This window comes from Pipra filicauda, unplaced genomic scaffold (assembly GCF_003945595.2).
Source record: "Pipra filicauda isolate LSUMZ 115617 unplaced genomic scaffold, ASM394559v2 scaffold2_size9829703_pilon, whole genome shotgun sequence".
Lineage (NCBI taxonomy): Eukaryota > Metazoa > Chordata > Aves > Passeriformes > Pipridae > Pipra > Pipra filicauda.
Window position 1 is genome coordinate 5324620 of NW_024104421.1, and position 22452 is coordinate 5347071.

The 22452-nt window shown below is 37.7% G+C and overlaps 1 protein-coding gene across 2 annotated transcripts in view; it reads left to right on the plus strand.

Moving 5' to 3' along the window:
* Positions 1-22452, plus strand: part of FGD4 (FYVE, RhoGEF and PH domain containing 4) — a 106652-nt gene that overhangs the window by 75121 nt on the left and 9079 nt on the right. For both annotated transcript variants that reach the window (XM_039383189.1, XM_027726648.2), the window contains exons 3-11: positions 1987-2158; positions 5225-5711; positions 11285-11374; positions 13420-13565; positions 17048-17204; positions 18318-18456; positions 19364-19422; positions 20045-20191; positions 22061-22233. In XM_039383189.1, coding sequence (XP_039239123.1) covers positions 2067-2158; positions 5225-5711; positions 11285-11374; positions 13420-13565; positions 17048-17204; positions 18318-18456; positions 19364-19422; positions 20045-20191; positions 22061-22233 — 1490 coding nt within the window. In that variant the 5' untranslated portion in view covers positions 1987-2066. The remainder of the gene's footprint in view (positions 1-1986; positions 2159-5224; positions 5712-11284; positions 11375-13419; positions 13566-17047; positions 17205-18317; positions 18457-19363; positions 19423-20044; positions 20192-22060; positions 22234-22452) is intronic.

A 22452-nucleotide genomic window follows, 5' to 3' on the forward strand; every position in this document is an offset into this window, starting at 1 on the left:
AAGAGGGAACGTAGGGAAAGCTACTCCACTGCACTGCAGCTGAGCAATTGCATGCGGCTTCTCAGGAGGGACTTCGGTTCCTACAGATACTGAAGCAGTTACACAATTTAATAGTCTGCTTGTTTCAGGGTTGCATTATAACTATTTCAAAAGGGATTGAGTCATCTTTCTGTACTGCATCCCCTACAAACTTGCTTTTCTTGCTTGTGTTAATAAATATAAAGCTTCCAAGAACCAAGTATGCACATATGCACAGCAAAAGCATCTGATCTGCAGTAATTGTCTTCCTTCTCCCTCTGATTATTTCATTTATCTGCATTTGTAGTTGATATGATTGAAGTCTAAAGCTTTTTGTGGTAAATTTGTTTCTTTATAGATTCTCTCATGGTACTTTTCAAACTGCAGCAATCACTACAATCCCACTTAAGTGCAATTAGATCCTTGGAAACACAGACAAATATTACTTCCTATAAATTTAACGTAAGGTAGAGATGGAAAATTGCCCTTAAACTGCAAGAAACACTTGAATATCATAGTCTATGATTAGTATATTTGCAAGAATATTTTCAACACTCCTTTCAATTGTCAGTTGATGGGAGGTAAGCTCATTCCTGTGGTGCATGAATTTTCCAGGGTAAATTAGTAAGCTATCCTAAAGCCAGCCATGTGAAGAACATGTTTTTTTCACATCCATCTATTGTGTACCCTGTACTGATGCCTTTTTTTTTTTTTCTACCATGAGAATGGCACATGACTCCTAATGCCAGCTCCTGTGCTCTTTCCCTTCATGGTTACTCCCTGGCAGGTCTTTGTAGTTGCTGGAGGGCCAGTGCCTGTGGCATGCTGGAATGGGGTGTCTGTGGAGCAGTGACCAAGCCCCTGGGGCCACTGGTTCTACTGGCAGGGCATTACCTACTCTTGCCAATTTATGCCTGCCTTTTAATAAATCTTTTTTCAATTTCATATCAAATGGTTTCACTTCCATCACAGTATGTTTTGGGAATATGTGTGGGATTGAACAGAGTTGTGTTTTTGGGAATTAAGGACCTTTCCTTTAAGTCTCTCTTCTTGATGGAGCTGGACATGCATTACTCCAATAGTGGAACACATTTGGGCCCAGTCTGTGATTGTGCTTTGGCTGCCCACAAATGCTGCATAGGTGCTTAAAGGGATAAAAGTTAATTTAAAGATCTTCGGTACGTGTGACTTTAGTTGTTTTATGTGTCACCTTGTCTTTTGTGCTCTAGTCACTGCTTTATTAAACAGTGGCTGATCATTAACAATCTAATTAGAAGGACTTATGGAAAGGATGGGGAAAAAGCAAGAAAAATAAAAAGTATTTTCAGGGGGGAAGGTTTTCAGCAGTATAATTAGACAAAGGTTCAGTGAGTAAAGGAAGTTTAAAGCTGAAGGCAAATACCTTTTCCATTGACAATTGTTATTGAGGTCACAAGGGATAAGGTAAAGAATGAGAGCACCGGAATTTTGGGGCAGCAATTTAAATCTCTGCCTTGAGCTTCACAGTACAGCTGAGTCCTTTGGGCTCAATTCTTTTTTATTATAAAGCTTGCATTTATGGAGGCCACTTATGTATTTACTGCAATACACTATAAAAACAAACAAACTAGAAAACTTCCTAGTTTTCTAACTTGTCAAAGTAGCATAGGGTTCACATTTTAGTCAGGAAATGTAATAAGATCCCCAATACCAAACAGTGTATAAAGGACTATATGAAGTCCCTGTGTTCATAAAGCAGCTTTAATGTTAATTAAAGCCATGAGCATCCCTTTTTCATTACTGCAGTAGGTTCTTATGCAAAAGTCTCATATGTGAGAGTAATCTGGTCTCGTAGAAGGTGTCCCTGCCCATGGCAGGGGGTTTGGAACTAGATGATCTTTAAGGTCCCTTCCAACCCAAACCATTCTGTGATTCTGTATTCTGGCAGCTCAAAGAAACGTGAGTGATTGTTGTTGTTGTTGTTTGCAGTGCCTCCAAAGCCAGTTCATCTGCAGAAGGCAACGTACCAAACCCCCAGGCATAAAGCTTTAGCAAATCACAAACCAAGGATGGAGGAAGAGGCGCCCGCTGCTGTTTCCAGTGTTGCAAGGGAGAAGTCCAGTAAAGTGTCAGATCTCATCCACCGTTTTGAGGGAGGCAGGTATGTAAGAGAATTTCAATTAGCTCGTAACTCTGTTTGTTGTATGTGGATTGTTGGAACTTGAACGTGTGAGGAAGAACATTGATACCACAGTAGTGCTCACACCCATGCCTGCCAGAGGACTTGGTGGCAAAGCTGCACGTTTTGAAATGGTGAGAGCCAATTGTGTATTTGGCCTGTACAAGGTGTGCTCAGTCATGAGGTGCTAGCCTTAATTTTTCTTTAAAAAAAAAAAAAAAGGAAACAAACAAACTTTTAGCATTTTTAAAGCATGCCCAAAAATGGTAGGGATTTGAAATAAGTGCTGGGTTTAGAATGAAACATTGCAGCTAATATTAAATTCTTCTGGTTTTGCAGAAAAAAAATCTTTTATAAGCAAATAGAAAAACCTGAAGTCCTGATTTTCATTTTACACTGTTTTAATCTCTTAGATCATTCATGTGAAGAGGGTGATGTCTACGAGTTATTTGTATTGATATGACATACATTCTCTGAATGGTTTCCTTTGTAATACTTGGTGATTTTGGAATAGCTCAGTGTTCTGGAGTTTTGATACTGCATTTTACAGAAAACATTTGGAACTGTGGGAAACATAAACCACAGTGAATAATGCTTTCACAAAATAGTGTTACTTGTGTGTCTTTAATTAGGTGTACATGATGCATCTTTAGTAAGATGTATTATAAGCTCTGAAACAGAAGGTTTGAAAGGAATCTGCTCTGTATAAAGAGAGCGACTTTCCAGAAAGCCCATGACAGAGGAACAGCTCAAGGAACAGTCCACTGCCAGTTGAGTACTCCAAGTTTTGGATGTGGTTTTCTCATTTTTCCTTGGGATACTGGTGTTCTGAAGGAATGCCCCCTGTGAGAATGAATGCATGATGTACAACAGAACATAAGCTTCTGAGGAGCCAGACTCTTAAGACTTCCATTGAAAGAATTTCCCCTCAAGATGGGTGAAATTTAATCCTTTATATGGAAGCAGCTGAGCACTGTAAAAGTATCTTTATCTATTGGAATAGAAATCATTTCAGAGCTTCATCTGCAAGAAACTTCTGTCATTAGGCAGAGACTTAATTGCACTTGCAAGCTTATAGATGGGGAAAAGAGACTACTACAGCACTGGAAGTCCTGTGAATTCTTATAGCACAAGTCTCTGTTACCAACTTTGTTTCCTAGTCTTCCTCCAATTTTTTTTAAATATTGCAATATTCTTAGAAAAACAATTTTACCCTTTCTGAAAGGAAACTCCTCAGGTACATTGTGTCCTACACCGCTGAGCCCTACATTCCTTCCTGCTAGATGTGCCTGCTGTATTGTAAAGTAACTTCCAATATTATGCAATAAAAGGAAACTATAAAGAAAGCAAGGAAAACTTTCTTGTCCATAGACCTTTAAAAGTAGGGACATTTTGTGAACTATGGGAAGTTCAGTTGCTTTGGGGCAACATTGTTCATTAGGCACACCCAGTAATATCTGTCTAATGACTAAATTCTCCTCAAGAATATGATCTCTGCTTATGAGAAACTTCCATAATTAGAATGCTGAGTTCTGGAATATCCTGCTTTGACAGTGGAGGCAATCCCTGTTTTTCGAATGAGCTCAGCTCACAAAATATATATTCTGTGTAGTTGGATCTTCAGTTTTAATTAGTGGTCTTGAAATGGCTAGGTAGCATATTCATGAACTACAAACTGTGATTGTCAGTTATGATAACTTATTTTCATTAGTCTGTACAGCCCACAAACATGTAGGCATGGCAGAAAGTTAATTAAACCTTTTTGCTCTGTGAAGACAATTGAAAAACGTGAATTAATTTTGTCCTGCAATTAAGCTTACTGGATAAAAAAAAGGCATAATCTTTACACAATTAAAGAAAAACTGATTTAATTTTTTTGTTATATGATGGAAAAAGGTAAAGCTAATGTAAGTTATTTTTTGAGCTCTGTATGTCAAAATGCAGAATGTGTTTGCAATATTTGTGTAAACTGTGCTATAAACAAGGAGTAAACATACAGTTTGTAAGCAATTAGCATCTCTCCAGAAGATGGAGGTCCATACTAGGAACAATGTGTTAGAGGACAGTTATGATACTTTATAGCAAGTTGAATGTGGCTTGTTAAATGTACTTCAGGTTCCAATGAGGTTTTTTTTCCTGAATTATAATGAATCCAAATGCTTTTACAGCATTTATATTGGCCTAAAAGTCAAAGAGAGAGTGAGAGGTATGAGCAAAGGATAATGTGTTTAAAGCAGACATAAAGTATGGAGGAAAAAGACTTTCAGAAAAGATGCAGAATGATGGAAGGACACTGCTAAATAAAGAAGCAGGGGAAGAAATGGAATAAAAATTTAAAGCTCCTCCTGTAATCTGCTGAACTAAGGAAAGGGATGCTTAAATGTTCTTGGACACATTTAATTCACTTTTTATAATTAAAGAGCAGTTAGGGAATAGGCTATTTGTTACTTTAAGCAGTGGACTGGGACTTGGGACACCACGGGTCTTGCTCCATTTCCGTCAGTAATTTCTGGAACACTTTGGGCCAGTTGCTTCATCCATCGGTTTCTTGATTACCTTGGCTGTTACGTGGAGCTAATAATAGAATCAGGTTGCAAAAGATCATAGAATCCAACTGTTAACCCAGCACTGCCAAGCCCACCACTAAACCACATCCTTGAGTGCCACATTTACATGTCTTTTAAATACCTCCAGGGATGGTGACTCAAAGTCTTCCCTGGGCAGCCTGTTCCAATGCCTGACAACATTTTCAATGGAGAAATTTTTTCCTAATTTCCGATCTAAATCTCCCCTACAAATGAGATTCAAGACACATGAGGATGCAATGGATCGGTATGAATGGGTTTCTAGTAAGAGATGCATGTTTGTGAGTTGTTCAATGCATTCCAGGTTTCAGTGGCCTGAACTTCCTAATATTAACACAGGAAAAAAATGGTTTGGGAGGAATTGGTTATATGGTGCAACTCTCCTACTTACCATACCAGGATGTTTTATAAGTCCATGTTTAACTCTTCTCTCATCGATGCTTTTTTTGTTCGGTGTTTTCAGCTCGTTGAATCCTAGTGATTTGAAGAAAGAGTCCTCTGTTCTCCACCTTACTAAATCTCAAGGAAGATATGGGTCAACACCATCACCTCAGCCCAAACTCCCCTCCCAGCACTCACTACAAAAACAGGGAAACAATAATACTGACAAAACTCAGGTTGCACAGCTACACACAGCCAACGGAGTAGTAGCACAAGACCAGCCAGAGGATGAGGACAGGAGATTATCAGATCGTGGCTCTGCTGTGTCCACTCCAGTTCCAGATGATGTCATTGACAGCAGCTTGATAAATGGGGAAGGAGAAAGTACTTGCAGGGAGTCATTGCAAAGTATGACTACCTGTGAAGAACAGATGCTTAACAGCTGCTACAGAACTCCAAGTAGTGATACGCTGCTCCCATCTGAAAATGAAACTCCAGAAATTAATAGTAATGTGAAGGAAGAACCAGCTGAGGAAATCAGTAAACAAGATCAACCTGTAGAAACAAAGGTAAAAAGAGAAATTGTTTCATTCCTGATATTTCATTACTTTGTGTATTTTCTCTTGGTTTTTATTTACAAAACCAGGCTTTCAAGAGCAGGTCAGAAAGTTGAAACTGTTTTGGTTATTTTTCCTCTGAAAAAAAAGATGGGAAAAAAAGTTTTGCTGGCCTCTTCCCACCTCCTGCCCTCCTTTGCTCTTTCCCTGTTAGCTATCTAAAGTTTAAAAAACAAGTGAAACTGAAATATGTGGACATGTTTGACCCTATGCTTCAGCTGTGCCAGACTATGAGGGAGACATGTTAGGGGCGTATATAAAATAAAATTTCACATGTAGTAAACTGCAATGACAGAGCTTCAGGCAGGACTGTTGTGTGAATCCATGATTTGGATGTAGTTGTCAAGTCAAAGCTTGAAAGGCAGTGGCAGTCTTCTAGCTATCAGCTAGATGTCATGTTCAGAGTATACTAAATATATAGCAAGGAGAACTTATATCTGATGAATTTGAACTTCCTTGTAAGGAAGGTTTTAAATACTTTAGAGCAGTAAGTGGGTGGAAGAAAATCTGTCTTGGGAAATTAATTGCTGAAAAATTGTGCATATTTCCACTTATAAAAGTTTGCTTATGCAGTTTTCCTTCTTGTACTGAAGCAGTGAATGTGATTAACAGCTCTGGTCCAGCTGTGCCCTGTGTGACTCATGGGAGGGGGAGCTTGGCAGACCCTCCTGGTCTTCCTCTTCACCACAGAGCCAAACAGCTGAGTGCTGATAAAGCTCCTCAGCGCTGTCAGGAGTACACCTGCATCAGTTAACTACAGACCTCTCCAAGCCCTTGAATTTGGTTAGCTAAGGGTCACATACATACATGCTTGAAGGCAAATCCTGTGAGTGGGAAAGGTGGGTCTCAAATTCTCATGCATTTTAGGATGAAATATCCTCGGCAATGACAAGAAGGTGCTGGGTTGTGCGGGTTTTCTTGTTTGTTTTAAAGGTTGGTTTTTTTTCCTGTAATGAATGAATGCTATGATTCCCATCTAAGCATAAGCCTGGTCATGGTCCAAGGCACCTTTAGCCTGCCACACCTCTCATTATGTTTCTATCTCCTGTTCGGTAGTGCCTGTTTCCCCTCTATGTGCCCATAAAGTGCTGAATTCTCAGTGGGCAACACTGTTAAGCCTGAATCCAAGTCATGCGGTGAGGTGCTGGCAGCATTTTCAGGAAAAAGCTGAAATGAGAAGCAGTTCTGTTGTAAAGTTAAGGAAGGAACTGGGCAAATGCTGATGGCAGAAATCTCATTAAAATCTGTCTTTGAGCTGCTGGAACCAACACGTGATCTGTCTTGTATTGACAAAGTCAACTTGTGAAGTGTAATGCAACTGTTACTAGATGTATTGTTCACTGGTGCTTGAAGGGTAAAAAACCAGAACAAGCCAAACCCATGCAGGATGACTTTTGAGTCTGCACTGGTGTAGGACTGAATCTATATAATTGAGCTGAGTCACAACAGTGCTTCCTGAAATGCCAGCTTACTTGTGCAACAAGGACATCCCCTTTAGTCTAGTGAGGTTAAGAAGCCTGTCTGCCACGGAACGATCTAAGGGCCACCCTCTCCAGAATCAAACACTGATTTAGTTTGGATTAATGCAGCCTATAGATGGAAATCAGCCCTGTGGTGACCTAAGTAGCTGCTGCCATGCTGTCTGGAATAGGGAAAGGGTGATGAGCAAGAGAATTCTGGTGGAGCTTTAAGCTGTTTCTGCATCCAAGCAGGCATTGGTAAGAAGTAAGAGCATTAGACAATCTGTGATTTTGCTAAGAGCCCACTTAGTCATTATAGAATATTAAAACTGGGATGCAGTCCAGTTGAAGTTGCACTGCACAGGCTAACAGCAGTCTTCTGCCTTTTTTAATTAAGAAAGTGTAGGTCCAATTGAGTAAAAGCGAAAGGAGCAGATGCACGTGAGTCATAGTCAAACTTTAAATTATACATCTGATATATGTATTTTGGTACTGATGCAAAGTATCTTGTCTCTTGCATGCCATATTTCTTAATTCAGGGAAGAGAAGAGAGTGGTGCTCTCTCTTTGTAAATAAGTATATGTACAGCAGAAGTAATCTCAAGTCCACTGCTAGAAGGGGTGAATCAAATCTGGTGCAAAACCAGAGCAGAGATTACTTTTCAGACTTGGAAAAGAAGACTTATTTTGAAATAGTGTTGTTCTTACAATTGTTTTTCTCCCTCTTATCACTGTAGATCTGATTAAAGACAGATTATTGCAGGTTCTGGAAAAGTTGAGCAAGACTTAGTAAAGTTGACAGTGATCTGAAATGTCTTCCCCAAACAACCAGAGTAGCGTATGCTTTATTTCTCTTATTTGCTGAATTAGTTTGGAAGTAATGAAACAGAAGCATAATAAGAAAAAAGACAATTAAAAGTGAAAAGTTTCCTGCCTTGCAGCAGAAACACCTCCTGTCATAAACTTTGATTTGTCTAAGCTGCGGAGGCTGAATAGTACAAGAACATCCCATCAGTTAACTTTCTTGAATAACAACATGTGGGAAATCTGCTGCCAGTGCTAAGTGAAGACAAGAGGACAAATGTTTCAGTGTTTGTTGTGAGACTGGTAGGAAATAGGCATATAGACTTCCTGCATGCCACAGATGGAAAAGAATCCACTGTGCATCCTTAACAAAGTCCTCATATGATGTCTTCTTTTAATGACAATGCTGGGGGCTCTGATGTTTTGGATGCAAAACCTGGTGGAGATCCTGTATTTCTAAATGTAAGGTGAAGTTTTGATTTAAATAGGGTGAAATTTTTCTTGCAAAGTTAACTTTCTGCCAAGAAATGTTCTACTGTTGAAACACTTGAGAGGTTCTACCAACTTCTTGATTCTACAATTTTTTTTGGTCTTCTTTAGCAACAGTGATTTGGACAAAGCTCCGTAGCTTCAATGCCCAATATAAATGCATAAATCTTCTTATGAGTAGATACCAGGATACCAGGATCTTTACTACTTTGTTGGTTGCTATGCAAGAAGCAAGCAAGAAACAAGCAGAATCTAAATTAAATTATATTTATTCATACTTTACATCTCTCACCCTGTCTATGTTGCTTAATATAGTCCATCAAAGCCCTTGGGGCAAGGTCTGTGCCTGAATAAGAGTGAATCATATACAGCATCACTGTCATGCTGGCAGGTATAGTTTTCTTGACAGAAGATGGCTCCTCTTTGGATGTTAAGTTATGGCTATATTGGAATTTAGGCTTACATAAAAGCTGCTTTAAATCAGCAACATTTTTTTCAAGTTCAGGACAACTGAAAAACAATATTAGGAAATGAGAACAAAAAGTTCATACTTTCAGCAGCAATTTTCATACCTCTTCTTTATTTCAGAGTTAAAAATTACTTGATTTAATTTTTTAAGCATCCACAGTAATGTAATGATTCTGATGTGCAGCTTTGTACTAAAGAATATCTAACCAGACCAACCTGAAATATTTACTGTAAGCATCTGTATAGAGGTGCAAGTTTGCAGTTCCTCCTCATGGACCTGTTGCTATTTTATGCTTCTCATATCAGCAGTTGAAATCACGTACCTCTGTACAGCACACTAACCATTTCTGCTTGGTTTTATATGTTGAGTTTCCGTGTGTTACAGATTGTCACAGAAGTTTGAAATGTTCCCTGAAATAATTGAGAAGTTGCCTTCCCACCCCCCACCCTGAGAACTTCTTAAAAGTAGTACGGTTTTGTGGTAATTTTGCACTGATCTAACCCTGTAGGTGGGTGTTTTTGTTCGGGAATAAGAACATGCCACTGTGATTAAAAGATAACTCATCCGTGGCATGCAGTTTTCCCCGCACAGGAGATCCCTCTACCAGGTAGTGCAATTGTAGAAAGGAGGCTGAGATTCAAGAATTAGAAAGACGTGTAAGGTTGATACTGAGAGGATTGGAAAGCTGGGGTCAGCTCATTTTATGTGGTATTTTTGTGTCTGTTATGCATGATTTTCCCCTCTTTTATTTAGTTCAAGTTCTTCTGAAAACTCTGGATTGGTTCTGTAGCAGTGCTTAGGGAGACAGTGGGGTTGCAGGGTGAGAAAAAGAAATTTAAATTGCTGAAGAACCAGTAGCCTCCGTGGTTTTATGCCTCAAGTCCGCATGTGAAATCCTTTGTAAAGGGCTGCACTAAACAGCAAGCTGTAGCTGTAATAGCTAATCCTCCAGCTCCCTGCAATGTCTCTTGACAGCACTTAAAATGCTGTTCTGTAGGTTACTGTGGTTGCTATGCTGATTTAAACAGATTTAATGAATAGCTTTGAAGTCACTATCGAAAGCCTGTATTTAGGAAGGAGGTTTGCCGTGCAGCAGCATGACCATTAACACTGCAGATTAGAGCTGAATTGTGTTGAAATTTGGAATATTTATAGAATACTGAAAAGAGGAAAATAGCCACTGGAGTCCCTGAAATGTAAGATTGTACCTTATTATTCAGTATTCCACAAACTGTCCTTATCAATGTACTTGCAAATGTTTATCACACCCTTGTGGAAAGCAGTGTGCAGTTTGAAATCAGAAATCACTCTTTCAAGCTCTCCTATTTAATTTTCTTATGAAGACTTTCTATGGTTTGCCTAGAAATCACCACTTTCCCAAAAGCACTTTGATAAGACTGTCATTTACTTAGGAAAAACTTGGGCATCGTTAAATGTGAACAGACTGGCATGAGATCTGGAGAAAGAATATTGTAATGGAAGTGTCTTTTTGTTGAATCTGACACTTGCAGGCTTGAGGCATTTCCCTAATGCTTTAATGTTGTAGAAGCCTGTGCTTTCACTGTTTGTTTTGAAGTAATTTTGCCTAGCAACTTATAATTATACATTCTAACATATTTAGTTTAATATTGAAATTTGAATGAATGTTTTAAGTTTCTGTTCAGCAAAAGAATCAGAAATATGTTTTGTAGAATCATAGAATCAAAGGCTTTAAAATGAAGACTTCCCTTAAGATGCTAAAATGGCTTCTGTAAAGACTTAATGAAGGAGCCCTCTAATTGCAGTCAACACTTATTCAGCAATGAGTGTATTGATGAACATAAAACATTCTGTATGGTATTTTTCAATAATTTTGTTGTGCAAAGAACATACAGTTCAAACAACTTTTGAAGTGGGGGTGGGGGCGAACACTGAGTACTCCCATCTGTTCCCTCTCACTCTGCAAATCAGTTCTTCCAGCTCTGAAAGGTCAGTGGTACTTGATTACCAGGATATGAGCTGATCTGTTAAGTAGGGAGTTGGTGCTTTGGCAAAGATCCCTATACAAACTGGGAAATACTAAATCTTTTAGGTTTTGAATTTTGCTCCACGATTTTTATTATTCTCTGACATTTGTATTGGTTGATTAAACTGCTGGAAAGTTTGTGTTTTTCAAAATTGGTGTCTGCTTCACAACTGAACGTGAAACTTGCATTTCAGTTGCTTTTTGAACTGTGAGGTAATCGTAAGTCTTTTCAATTTTCTTTTAGTATTAAATTATGTTTTCCTTAAATATCCCTAAGAGCTGCTCTTATTTTCTTGCAGGAGACAGATGAACAGAAACGTCACAAAATTGCCAGTGAACTTCTGCAAACAGAAAAAGCCTACGTTAGCCGACTTGACCTCCTAGATGGGGTACATTTTTCTTGAATTTGCTTTTATCGTGTTGCCTTGAATTCACTCAAATGGCTATGCATAAGTGTAGATATAAATTACGTAAGATGTGCTATGTTTTTCACATTTTGCTGATTTTCCAGTCAGTTATTTGCTCTTGCCTCATGGTTTTGCCTATGCTTCTATTTTAAGAACACTACATTTTTAAAAAGGGTTAGAATTTTCTGGATAGTAACGCAAAATGTTCTCTGTGTGTAGATGTCACTATAAGCAATAGTATTACATGCTGATAGCCCTTCCAAAAAGAGGATGGATAACCATGTCTTGGTTTATTATGATTTGGAGGAGTATAATTTTATAATGCTGAAATCACCCACTCACTGGAAAATTACTAAATCCTTCTAATTTGAACCACCCTATCAGAATTTTTCTTTAGTGCTAAAGAACGTAAGTTGATCATTCCAAATGGTACATCCTCTCTTTTTCTACTATATGTTTTGAGTAAGTCACACTGAATGAACAGAAATTACTCTCCCTGCAAGGAAAGGGTTGGACTCTTATGCTTTGTAGAATCTAACTGATCTTTCTTAAATGCTAAAGTCTGTAGTTCTTGAGTATTTTTCTTTCCGAGTCTTGTTTACTTGCTCGCATAAACAAAACACATATACATTTTACCTGGATACCTCTAGCTTTGCATTGTCTTACTCCATGATATTTTTCACAGAAACCACTGCTTAAATTTCTCAGGTCCAGTGCATAAGCCTTGTACAAGCAGTCAATGAAAAGCAAAAAGCCTCAACTTGTACAATAATTGTTCAGGCTGCTTAGGGATCTAAGTAATTGTTTTCATCCACACTGTGATGGATATATGGTGACTTTTAAAAGCCAAAGTATTGCAGAAAAAAAAAAATCTTTGATGTAGAGAAGTCTAAAACCAAGAAAGAATAGTGTTTACTTTGTTCACAGATTTTTCTGATGGGTAATGTACAATTATTTCCCTTGATGCTTTCATAAGTGCATTACTCCTATGCCTGCTTTCCAAATACTAACTGGACGGAGTTCTGAAAAATGAGTTTCAAACACAGCTGCTCAACTGTTGCTAATGAGAGGAAAGCAGAAGACTGGGAAGGGACTGTTATATTTCTAAACTTGGTTAAAAAGTTGTGTAATCTTTATGGTCTTCAAAGTAGCTTGTCAAAATTTAACTACCTGTCCTCTCAGAGATGCAGTAAATTGAGCATATTTTAAAGTATGTGTGGAAGTGTATGGCTTTTTCCTTTTAAGACACTTCTGCTGTCTCAGTTTGTGTGATCAAAATTCCTGTCTTCAGACTCTTTTGCAAGTCCTTACCCAAACTTCTGAAGTCCTTTCTAGGGAGATGCAGTCTGTTCAAGCATGGGAGGAGGAGATAGAGGGACAACAACTCCCCATAACTACTTTTTTTTGATGTGCATATTAACAGATGCACAAGTCCCTAGCCATTTTGTAGCTTTGTCTAGTCAGGCAGAGCTCAATGATGGGCAAAGAATATATGGGTTTTCTTAAAGAAACATAGCAGACTATATAGAACTGGGCTCCTTCTAATATAATACTCTAAATAATATGAGGGTACCACTTATATTCAGCCAGCTACTTTGATTTCAAAAGGATAAGGGGATAGAGCATACAAGAACAGTGATCAAGCATCATGATCAGACAGCATGCTGATTGAAAAGAAAGGAAGAGTGGAAAATGTGACTGGAAGACTGGGAAAGCTGAGATGATCTAGCTGTTAAAACAGACAGGATGTCTGGAGTTGATCCAAAATGGTACTACTTCAGTTAGGCTTCCCTTATGTCTGCTCTGCCTGCACTGCTCTCCTGGCTTATGAGAAAGAAAGTGGTGTGTAAGGGGAGGAGAAGCTTTTCCCTTCTGGTGAAGGAAAGACAATAAATGAGTTCATCATTACCTGTCTATTACTGAAATATTAATGTTGCCTCAGTTGTAGCAGGAGGGGTGGATAGGTGGTCTCCCATTGATTAAATATAATAGCCTGATAGGTTTGGGGCTCTTTTTCTCTATTGCAGGTATTCTATTCCAGACTCCTTGAGGAAGCCAACAGAGGTTCGTTTCCACCTGAAGTGATTAATAAAATATTTTCTAATATTTCGTCAATAAATGCCTTCCACAGTAAATTCTTACTTCCAGAACTTGAAAAAAGAATGCAAGAATGGTAAGAGGCAATTCACTGGTTAAATACGCTACTAAAACCGTGTCTGTAGAAACTCTGTTGCAGGGTTGAGGTAGGGAAGGTACCTTCATCATTAAGTGCTCCAGGCCCAGGAAGTTCTGTGGGTAGGAGAACAGCTGCTCTTCCACTCTTCATCAGGATCTGACTCAGCAGAGGACTTGAATCATTTGCTCAAAATAAAGGACGTGTATCTCGCTGAAGCCAGTGAGATTACTCATGATCAAATGCCTTGCTAAATTAGGGGTTCAGACTAAAATTATTTGCTACCTGGTGAATTCATTGTACAGAATACAAAGTTGAGATAAATAACACATATGTGGTTTATGCTAACGTTGAAGCACAGTAACCTTTGTCATTACTGCTTTCTGTAATAAGATGGGATACATTTAAAAATATTGTTTCATCCAGTTGTTTTGCCTTAGCAGCTCTTTGGCTCCTTTATTCCATCTTACTTAGACTTTATTATGAGGGATTCAAGTGTTTGTCCATATATAATTCCTAGTTACACTTTCATATAACTTCTCTATTGTCAAAAAAACCACACTAAAAATGTTTTTGTGACATATATGAAAATCTCAGACCATACAGTGGTGCTTTAGACAGCAACTGTATGTGTTCTGACTCTCTAAGATGATTACCCTTTAAAGTGATGATTCTTTAAAATAGAATAGTTACCATGCACAAACATATGGTAGCTCTGTATAGTCTATAATGCAAGAAAATAAATAAAATATAGTCATTGTGAAATATAGGAAAGCTTACAGCTTATGTTGCAGAGTGACTATGTGAGGTAAGCCAAACCTTTACTTTTAATCAATTGAAAAAATCTGATAGGAAATACAAATGCCTGGATTTTAACAGAGTGCATGTTCATGAGCACTGGAGTTTAGTTGTTTGAAAAACAGCTTACACTACATTATGCCAGTGCTGTATATATTTGAAATTAAATTCATGATGCAGTCTTCAAATTCTGCTGTAGACACTTTATGGAGCACAGAAGATGGGTTGCACTACTTTACATATTTGCAAAATGCTACATTGCTCACTAATATTATGTGTATAATCATATCACTTCAAAGGGTGAAAAATGCTTTTGCAGATAAGCTTTGACTATTGGTGCAAAGCTAATAAATCTCATCACAAGGATATTATCTTTACCACATTGCTTGAAAACAACCTTTGTGCTGTACCTGAGATGCCTGTTCAAATGTCCTTGAAACATGCTTTTGGGAGGCATTAGAAAAAAGGGTGCAGTTGAAGAGAACTCTTTCTGATCATTGCTGAAAGAAAAATCTGGGATAACTTTCTCTCCCCATCACCGGTCTGAAATTGTCTGGCACAAAAGCTTCTGCCAAATACAGAGTCTTTTCTTGGCAGTTCCTCTCGTTAGACAGAGAAAATTAAGTAAGTTCTATGGGTAGGTTTATGCACTTCTATTATTCTTTAGCTTCCAACAAAAATAGCTGGATAAAAATTTCTGACACTTCCCTTGAGTTGTGATTTGTTTTGAAAACTTACAGTAAAAATATGTAGGTTTGCAACTGGGAAAGCAGATCAGAAGCAGATTCTTTCTTGGAAGAAAAGGCAGTGTGAATCTAAGCTTATTGGGTAAAAATGAAATTCTCTGGTAGTTGCATTTTGAACGAGTTGAGCAACAGCTGGAGCTGAGTTTCTTTTACAACATATGCCTTGAAAACACTGGAAACAGCCTTGTAGCAATATATTTCCCATAAAAAGAGTGTAACAGAGCATAACAGTGATCCCACATCATAGAATCATAGAATGGTTTGGTTTGGAACCAACCCTACTGCTGAGGGCAGAGGTACCCTTCACTAGACTATCAGATAAAATAACTGGATAAAATACCTTGTGTCTTTTGTACCCAAGGATGACCAAAACCAGATACTTGGGAAGAATATAAGGACACAACACGATAGCCTCTTGGGGTAATGGTGGTGGTGAAGAAATTATTTCACTCTTTCAACACAAAGTTTTGGAATCTGTGTCAATTAGACACCACCTACTCATACGATTTGTTTTGCTTTTGAAACTGCAACTTTCAGTTTTGTTGGATGTCTATTAATTTGTATGTTGGAAGAAGAAGCAGTTGTTCTGTAGGCACCTTTGCTGTGGTGGATTTTAGAGAGTTTTCCATAGTTTTCTTGCAGCCAGTTTTGAAATGAGATGCTACAAACCTTGATTAGTAAGGTCTATGTTTTTTTGTGGTTTTTAATTTTTCTTTTGACCTTTGGAAATAAATTTACATTTCCTTCAGTTCCGTTGGAATTGGCATGATTTGTATTTTATTTTCAGTTAAAAGTTACATTGCTATATTGCCATAAATTGACAACCCAGAGAAATGGTTCAGTGAATCAAAGGAGAATCAAAGGGCGGTTGTTTTAAATTGCTACCTTGCCTTTGAAAGTGTATCTGTGTGCTTGCATGTGGAGTGGTTGAACAAATGTGTGAAGCTAAGTGAGGGTGGAGAGCCTTGGTGACTTCAGAGCCTTGGTGACTTCAGCCTGCCTTGTCCCCTAATTGCCAGGCTCAGCAGAAGGACAGACCTCTGCCAGGTGTTGCATAGGTACTTTCTGCCCTCTCAGAGGCAGCTGGAGCTGGACCAGTTTTTGACAGTCCTGCAATATCCACTGTTCAAGTAACTTTTCTCTTCTGCACACTTTTTTTCTTGGAGAAGTGGTTTGTTGGAGTAGACTGTAGAAATAATGTGGATTGTTTCACTTTGGACCGCAATAACAACATTGAGAAATCTAGAGATACTGAGTTTCTGAGTCTGTCCTTGAAAATGAGACATGAAATGTGCTTCCTATTTTAGCCCTCGGAGATGTATGTGTGCTGCTCCACATTCTTTGTGTGCATTGAGAGTGGAGCTTCTCTCAGCTTCTCCATCAGTTGCTTTACTATTCTGTTTTATTTGAAGATGCCATCATGAATTGGGAAAAATGTAGGAAAATTCTCACAAAAGACTAGAATCCAAGGGATTCTCTCTACTTCATGTGTTATCTTAGAGAAATAATACTTTTTAAAAATTGTAAATATATATGTTTATGTAAGTCACAGAAGGGAAGCTGTACAGCATGGATTTAGTCCTCAAACAAAACCACAGGCTAGATATTTTAGAGGTTAAAATCAAAGAAAGATAATGTACTTTTAAGAAACTGCAAATAAAATAAATTAGGCTATGTTTTATAAACATAAGTTTTTCATTATATCTAGCTTTTGTTTCTCTAGTGCTCTACATGACCTATAATGCTTATACATCATCAAAGATGATACAAACAGTCTTCCTATGTTAATTCAGGTCAGTTTTAATGGTTACTTTGGAACTCCATGTGAGGTGATCCCAAACAGAAGGATTCTCTATTAAAGGTTTGAAACTTTTTATAACCTTGTGTGACTTTTTTTCTTTCCTGTTTGCTCTGAGATTCCACCCTCTTACTTTGCAGGACTACCACCCCTAGAATTGGAGATATTCTGCAAAAGTTAGCTCCTTTCCTCAAGATGTATGGAGAGTATGTGAAGAATTTTGATAATGCAATGGAATTGGTGAAAACGTGGACTGAACGGTCACCTCAATTCAAATTCATTATTCAAGACATTCAGGTAATGGGAAGAATAATGTAAATCTCCAAATAATACAAGCATTTATAAAAATACATAGGTTTGTGGATGAAAAAAGGATTGAAGAGAAAATTAAATACCAAATCCCCTAGAATTAAGGGTTGTTGTTTTTGTCAACTTTGCACTGCCTTCTGTTTCTTCTCCTTCTTCCTTCATGTGTGCACAATCCACCCACAAAAATCCAGACTTTTCTCCTGCAAAATAGAGGAGCAAAGTATAAAGGTTGTAGTGTGTGAAGACTAAAAAATGCTGCATTTTGTTGTAGATACCAAAAGTAAATAATGTTTCAGGATAATCTATCAGTGCAACTGTAGATCCTTGCTCTGAATCCATAATATTGTGTTGGCTCACACTAATGCTGAACCACAAAAGGTTAAGAAAGCTTGAGAGTCCAGCAATGCATCGACCTTGTCAGAGATTCGTTTCATACCCTCTAGTGCTCCCTGTGGGTGTCTCTGTGAATTGGCAGGTATGTGTTCTACTGCACACTGAGCAGTTAGAAACAGGATAAAGCATATCTACTTAAATTTTACTGCTCTATGGGGTCTCGTGATTGTAAGCCAGGGAAGGAAACTATGTGTATTTTAATGCAATCTTTTTTTCCCTAATCTAATTGTATCAAAGATTATGGAAATGAATATACATCTTAAAGCACCGCTGAGGGAGTTTGCACTATAAAGGAAACTCAAAGAAAGCATTCCCTCCTCAGATAGGTAAAATATAACTTTGTAGCCCAATTAAGTGATTGTTTCTAATATTTGGCCATGAACTCTTCTTATTAATTCAGAAGTAATTCTCTTGTTTGTGTTATTACAAACCTCATTTAAAATGTTTAGGAGTTTAGGAGATTTTTTTTTAGTAAGACTTTTATTTATGGATTGTATACTTACTGCTGGATACCTAGAGAAGTTTTGCAAGTTATTTTTAGGAAAGACTTTCTAATTATTTGCTTTGGTAAAGTAATTCTATTTTCTTTCAGTAGGTCTGTCACGCATATTTCAAAATACATTATGTTTCATCAATCATAACTTTTATTTTACTATATCGTAATAACATTTTTGCCTGCTACATTGAAATATGTTTACAATTTTTTAGAAGGAAAAAGTGTGTGGAAATTTGACATTGCAACATCACATGCTAGAACCAGTACAACGCATTCCACGCTACGAGATGCTTCTAAAGGACTACCTAAGGAAATTGCCTCAGGATTCTCTAGACTGGAAAGATGCTGAAAGTAAATATCTTCAGGCCATTAAAATAGCTGTAATAAGATATTAGTAAGAGGATACTGTAAACTAAAGATGTCTTCCTTCAGGAAAGTGAAGAAGTAACTGTGAAAAGAATAATAGAGTTTCTTCAGGGGATTCATAGGATTCTTTGAAAAAAGTCTGTCTGAATTGAAATTAATGTAAAAACCATAAAGCCTTTAGTGTTCTCCTCCTGGAGCACAGAAGTTTTGCCTTAGTTTTGGAGTAACACACAGGTTTTGATTTGTTTGCTTTGCAGATGATCAGGGCTTGAGGTGGCGGCTTTTGTTTTGTTTTGTTTTGTTGGCATTTTGATTTGCTTTATGCACATTTGGAATGTAGAACTGTTATTTATAAAAAAGTGAAGTTAACCTCACTGTATTTTTAAGCTTCTTCAGGGAAGAAGAACAGTCCACTTTTAAATTTCTAGAACAGCTCAAGATATTTCCGTGGGTTGTTCAAAATCACTTGCCAGATATTTTTTTTGCTATATTTCATTGTTAGTACCATTACAGTAAACACTTGTAAAATGAGCTGTTTCAATGAAAAATACAGTTTGACATTCTGAACTGCTTTGAGAAAAGAAGGGAGAGACCATGACTGTTCTTGTCACAAAAAATGTGACTAAGTGCTGAAGCATTAAAGTAATCTGCAATAATTCTCTTCTGGTCTTTACAGATTATAATATCTATTTGGTAGTTTACTTTATTATGCTGACCACTTTACCTTGTTTTCTTTTTATGGAAAACTAAAGAAATTTATTGTACTTTGTAATTTACATAAAAATGACAAATATTTTTGTAGAATGACTCCTTTTTTTTTTTCCCCCATGTAATATATAAATATGTAAAAATGCAGCTTTTTGGTGATACTTTTTCCTTTTCTTCTGTCTAGAATCCCTGGAAATTATATCCACTGCAGCAAGTCACTCGAATAGTGCAATTAGAAAGATGGTAAATGATCTTTGTTTTCCTGTTCACTTTTCAATATATTGTATTTGAGTATTTGGTGAAGCTAGGAAGTGTGAATTGCAAATCTTCCCTAAAATGGCAAAAATTGTTTTCCTGGATCAAAGTGATTGCTCCAACTTAATGTGTTTATACAACTCCTGAGAATGATAGGCAAAATCTGGCATTGCACTTAATTCCATCAAGTGGAAAGTGGGACACTTAGTTCCTCCCCTGGCTCAAATAACTGATATTGCACTGAACTCTTAACTTTGTTTTGTCTGTTTCTATCGGTGTAAGGATAATATTTGTAAAGAGTAGCTACTGTTTCTCTGACCTATTGGGTGGGCACGGTAGGTACTTCATTAATATGTGAGAAGTTTTGGGAAGAAATAATGCAGAGTCTATGTATAACTGCATTTTTTAACTTGCCAAGGATATAACATATCTAAAAGTATGTCTGACTTTATCAACTAAGTTAATCAGTCAGACCATGCATACCAGATATATTTATTTTTCAGAGGTAACGTTCTCCAAACTTGTGCAAGCGCCTATAATTTAATTTAAACATGCTTAAAGATCTGTGCTTTCAATTAGTAAGTTTTATAGCTGTATTTTCACTGTATAGGAGAATCTAAAGAAGTTGCTAGAGATATATGAGATGCTGGGAGAAGAGGAAGACATTGTGAACCCTTCAAATGAACTGATAAAAGAAGGCCAGATCCTTAAACTCGCTGCTCGCAATACGTCTGCTCAAGAACGGTATCTTTTCCTAGTAAGTACAGTGGCCTGTGTTTGCAGGAGTGGCTGTATACCTTTCTAGACTTGAAAGAACTACTAAAGAGAAAGGGAAAGCCTCTCTAGTTGATGTCTAGGGCGAGTGTGCTGCTCTGCAGAGCACGTGGCCTGTGGTGCCCGGGGTCATGGGGTGACTGTTGGGCTGTGCCCATCAAGCTGGGAGACAGACTCAGGTGATGGTGGTCACTGTCACTGTCACTGACACAAGTGACAGTGACACAAGTGACACAAGCTCATCTGAGTACACTCCATGGCTGCAGAGGTACCCTGCCTTGCTCCAGTGCTGGGAGATTGGTGTTGCACTGGATCCAGCCTATGAATGTTCACGGAGGTTAAAATGAATCACTTGCCAGACTCCTTTTCCTGTGCCCGCTGCAGTCCCTGCAGTTTCAGAGCTCTCATTTGCCAGTTCATAGCCAGATTTAGAATGTTATCTCAGGGTGACTCCATGCTGAACAAGCTTATGCTCAGTGGGCTTCATTTATTTCTGACTTCTTGGCACGTGCTGTCCTGGCAGCTCCATGATGTTCTCCTGGTATCTCCCAAGTCCCTCCAGAAAAACATTTAAGTGGATGTTGATTATAAATGTGGCTCCTAGAGCATTAGAACTTTGACATTCTCATTAAATTGAAGTGTAAAAGCTTAGGATTTTAGTCCTGATGGATTGTGTGTTGAGGTTCCAGTAATGCTCATGGTCCTCTGGGAGCTTGTTAGTATGGCAGGTCATCCTCTCAACAGGTGCCTGTGTCCTGTCTTGGAACTCACAAGCTGCAGCCATACTCCCTTACAATTCCCTTGGAAAAGGTTTGATGTAGTTAATTGCTTTCCATGCATTAAAAATTGCTGATGCATTTTTGCTTATGGGCCTCTGGCATTGCCTGTTTTCTGGTTAATAAAGCCTATTAATGAGTCGTTGAGGCACAACTCCTGCTTAACTGTGCTTCAAACAAAAGGAGAAATCATTGAATAGTAAGACCTCAAATGGAGCTAGACAGCTGATTAAAATAATGTTCTCTTCATATGAGAGATGACAAGTTCAAATGTGCTATGTCTGCGATACAGACTAGGCAATAGGCTAGACAGGAATTCTCTGACATAGGATTTAACTGAAGTGAGTTTTTTTTTTTAATAATTAATTTTGAGAAAAATGTGAGAGGAAAAATGTGAGAAAATTAAATACTGTAGATATGATTTAATAACTGTGCTTCCAGGCTGGGGCTTTAGACATTTAAACATTATTAAAGTTCTAGTTTTTAATAAAGGAATATATCTTTGTCCTACTCATGTACTTCTTTTTTTTTTTTTTTTTTCCCTGTGATATGGAGGGTTTCAGGGAATAAAAACTCTTAAGAAATGTTCTTCTATCTTGGATAAAAGACAAAAAATGTCCTCAAATAACAGTAGTTACGATTTCTACAAAACCAACTGGATAAATATAAATGTATACACTGAAGAAAAGAGTTCTTATTCTGTAGTTTAGAGTAGGTTTTGCAACATTGGGGCATAAGAATGGGGTTTTTGTTTAGAAAAGCTTTACATTGGTATATAATATCTAGTCTGAGTATAGTTTGATAATAAATGCTATGAAGACTGCTGCATATACAGAGCAATTATTCTTATAGTCACTGAAGCTGTCCTTTAATCTTACTTCTAAACAAATAAGAAAAAAGTAGTTGTCTTACATGAGAAGACCAAAGCTCTTATGCATCAATTGATCAGGAAGGAGCCTGCTTCCTCATCCACCAAGTCTAGCTTTGCAGTACTGTCCAGCTCTCAGTGTCCAAACTGTGGCTTTATCTGTGTTTTTTTTAAATGAAAAACTGTGTGGTTTTTTTTTTCCTCCCAGTTTAACAATATGTTGCTCTACTGCGTTCCCAAATTCAGCCTGGTAGGATCAAAGTTCTCAGTTCGAACCAGAGTTGGCATAGATGGTATGAAAATTATAGAAACTCATAATGAAGAATATCCACATACTTTTCAAGTGTCTGGAAAAGAACGAACACTGGAGTTGCAGGCCAGGTAAGCAGTCGTTTTAGCTAGTTTTTTTGAGGATTAAATATGTACACACAAAAGAGTGGACTAATAGATTTGGAGAAAGATGCAGTGGATGTCATTAAAGTATCACTGTTTTGAAAATAGCCTGCCAAAAATCATAAATTGTCAGTCCAAGGATCTCTCTGATTAGGAGATGCATCTACAAAGATGTGCTTGTATCCTGCTCTTGCTGAGTTACCTTCC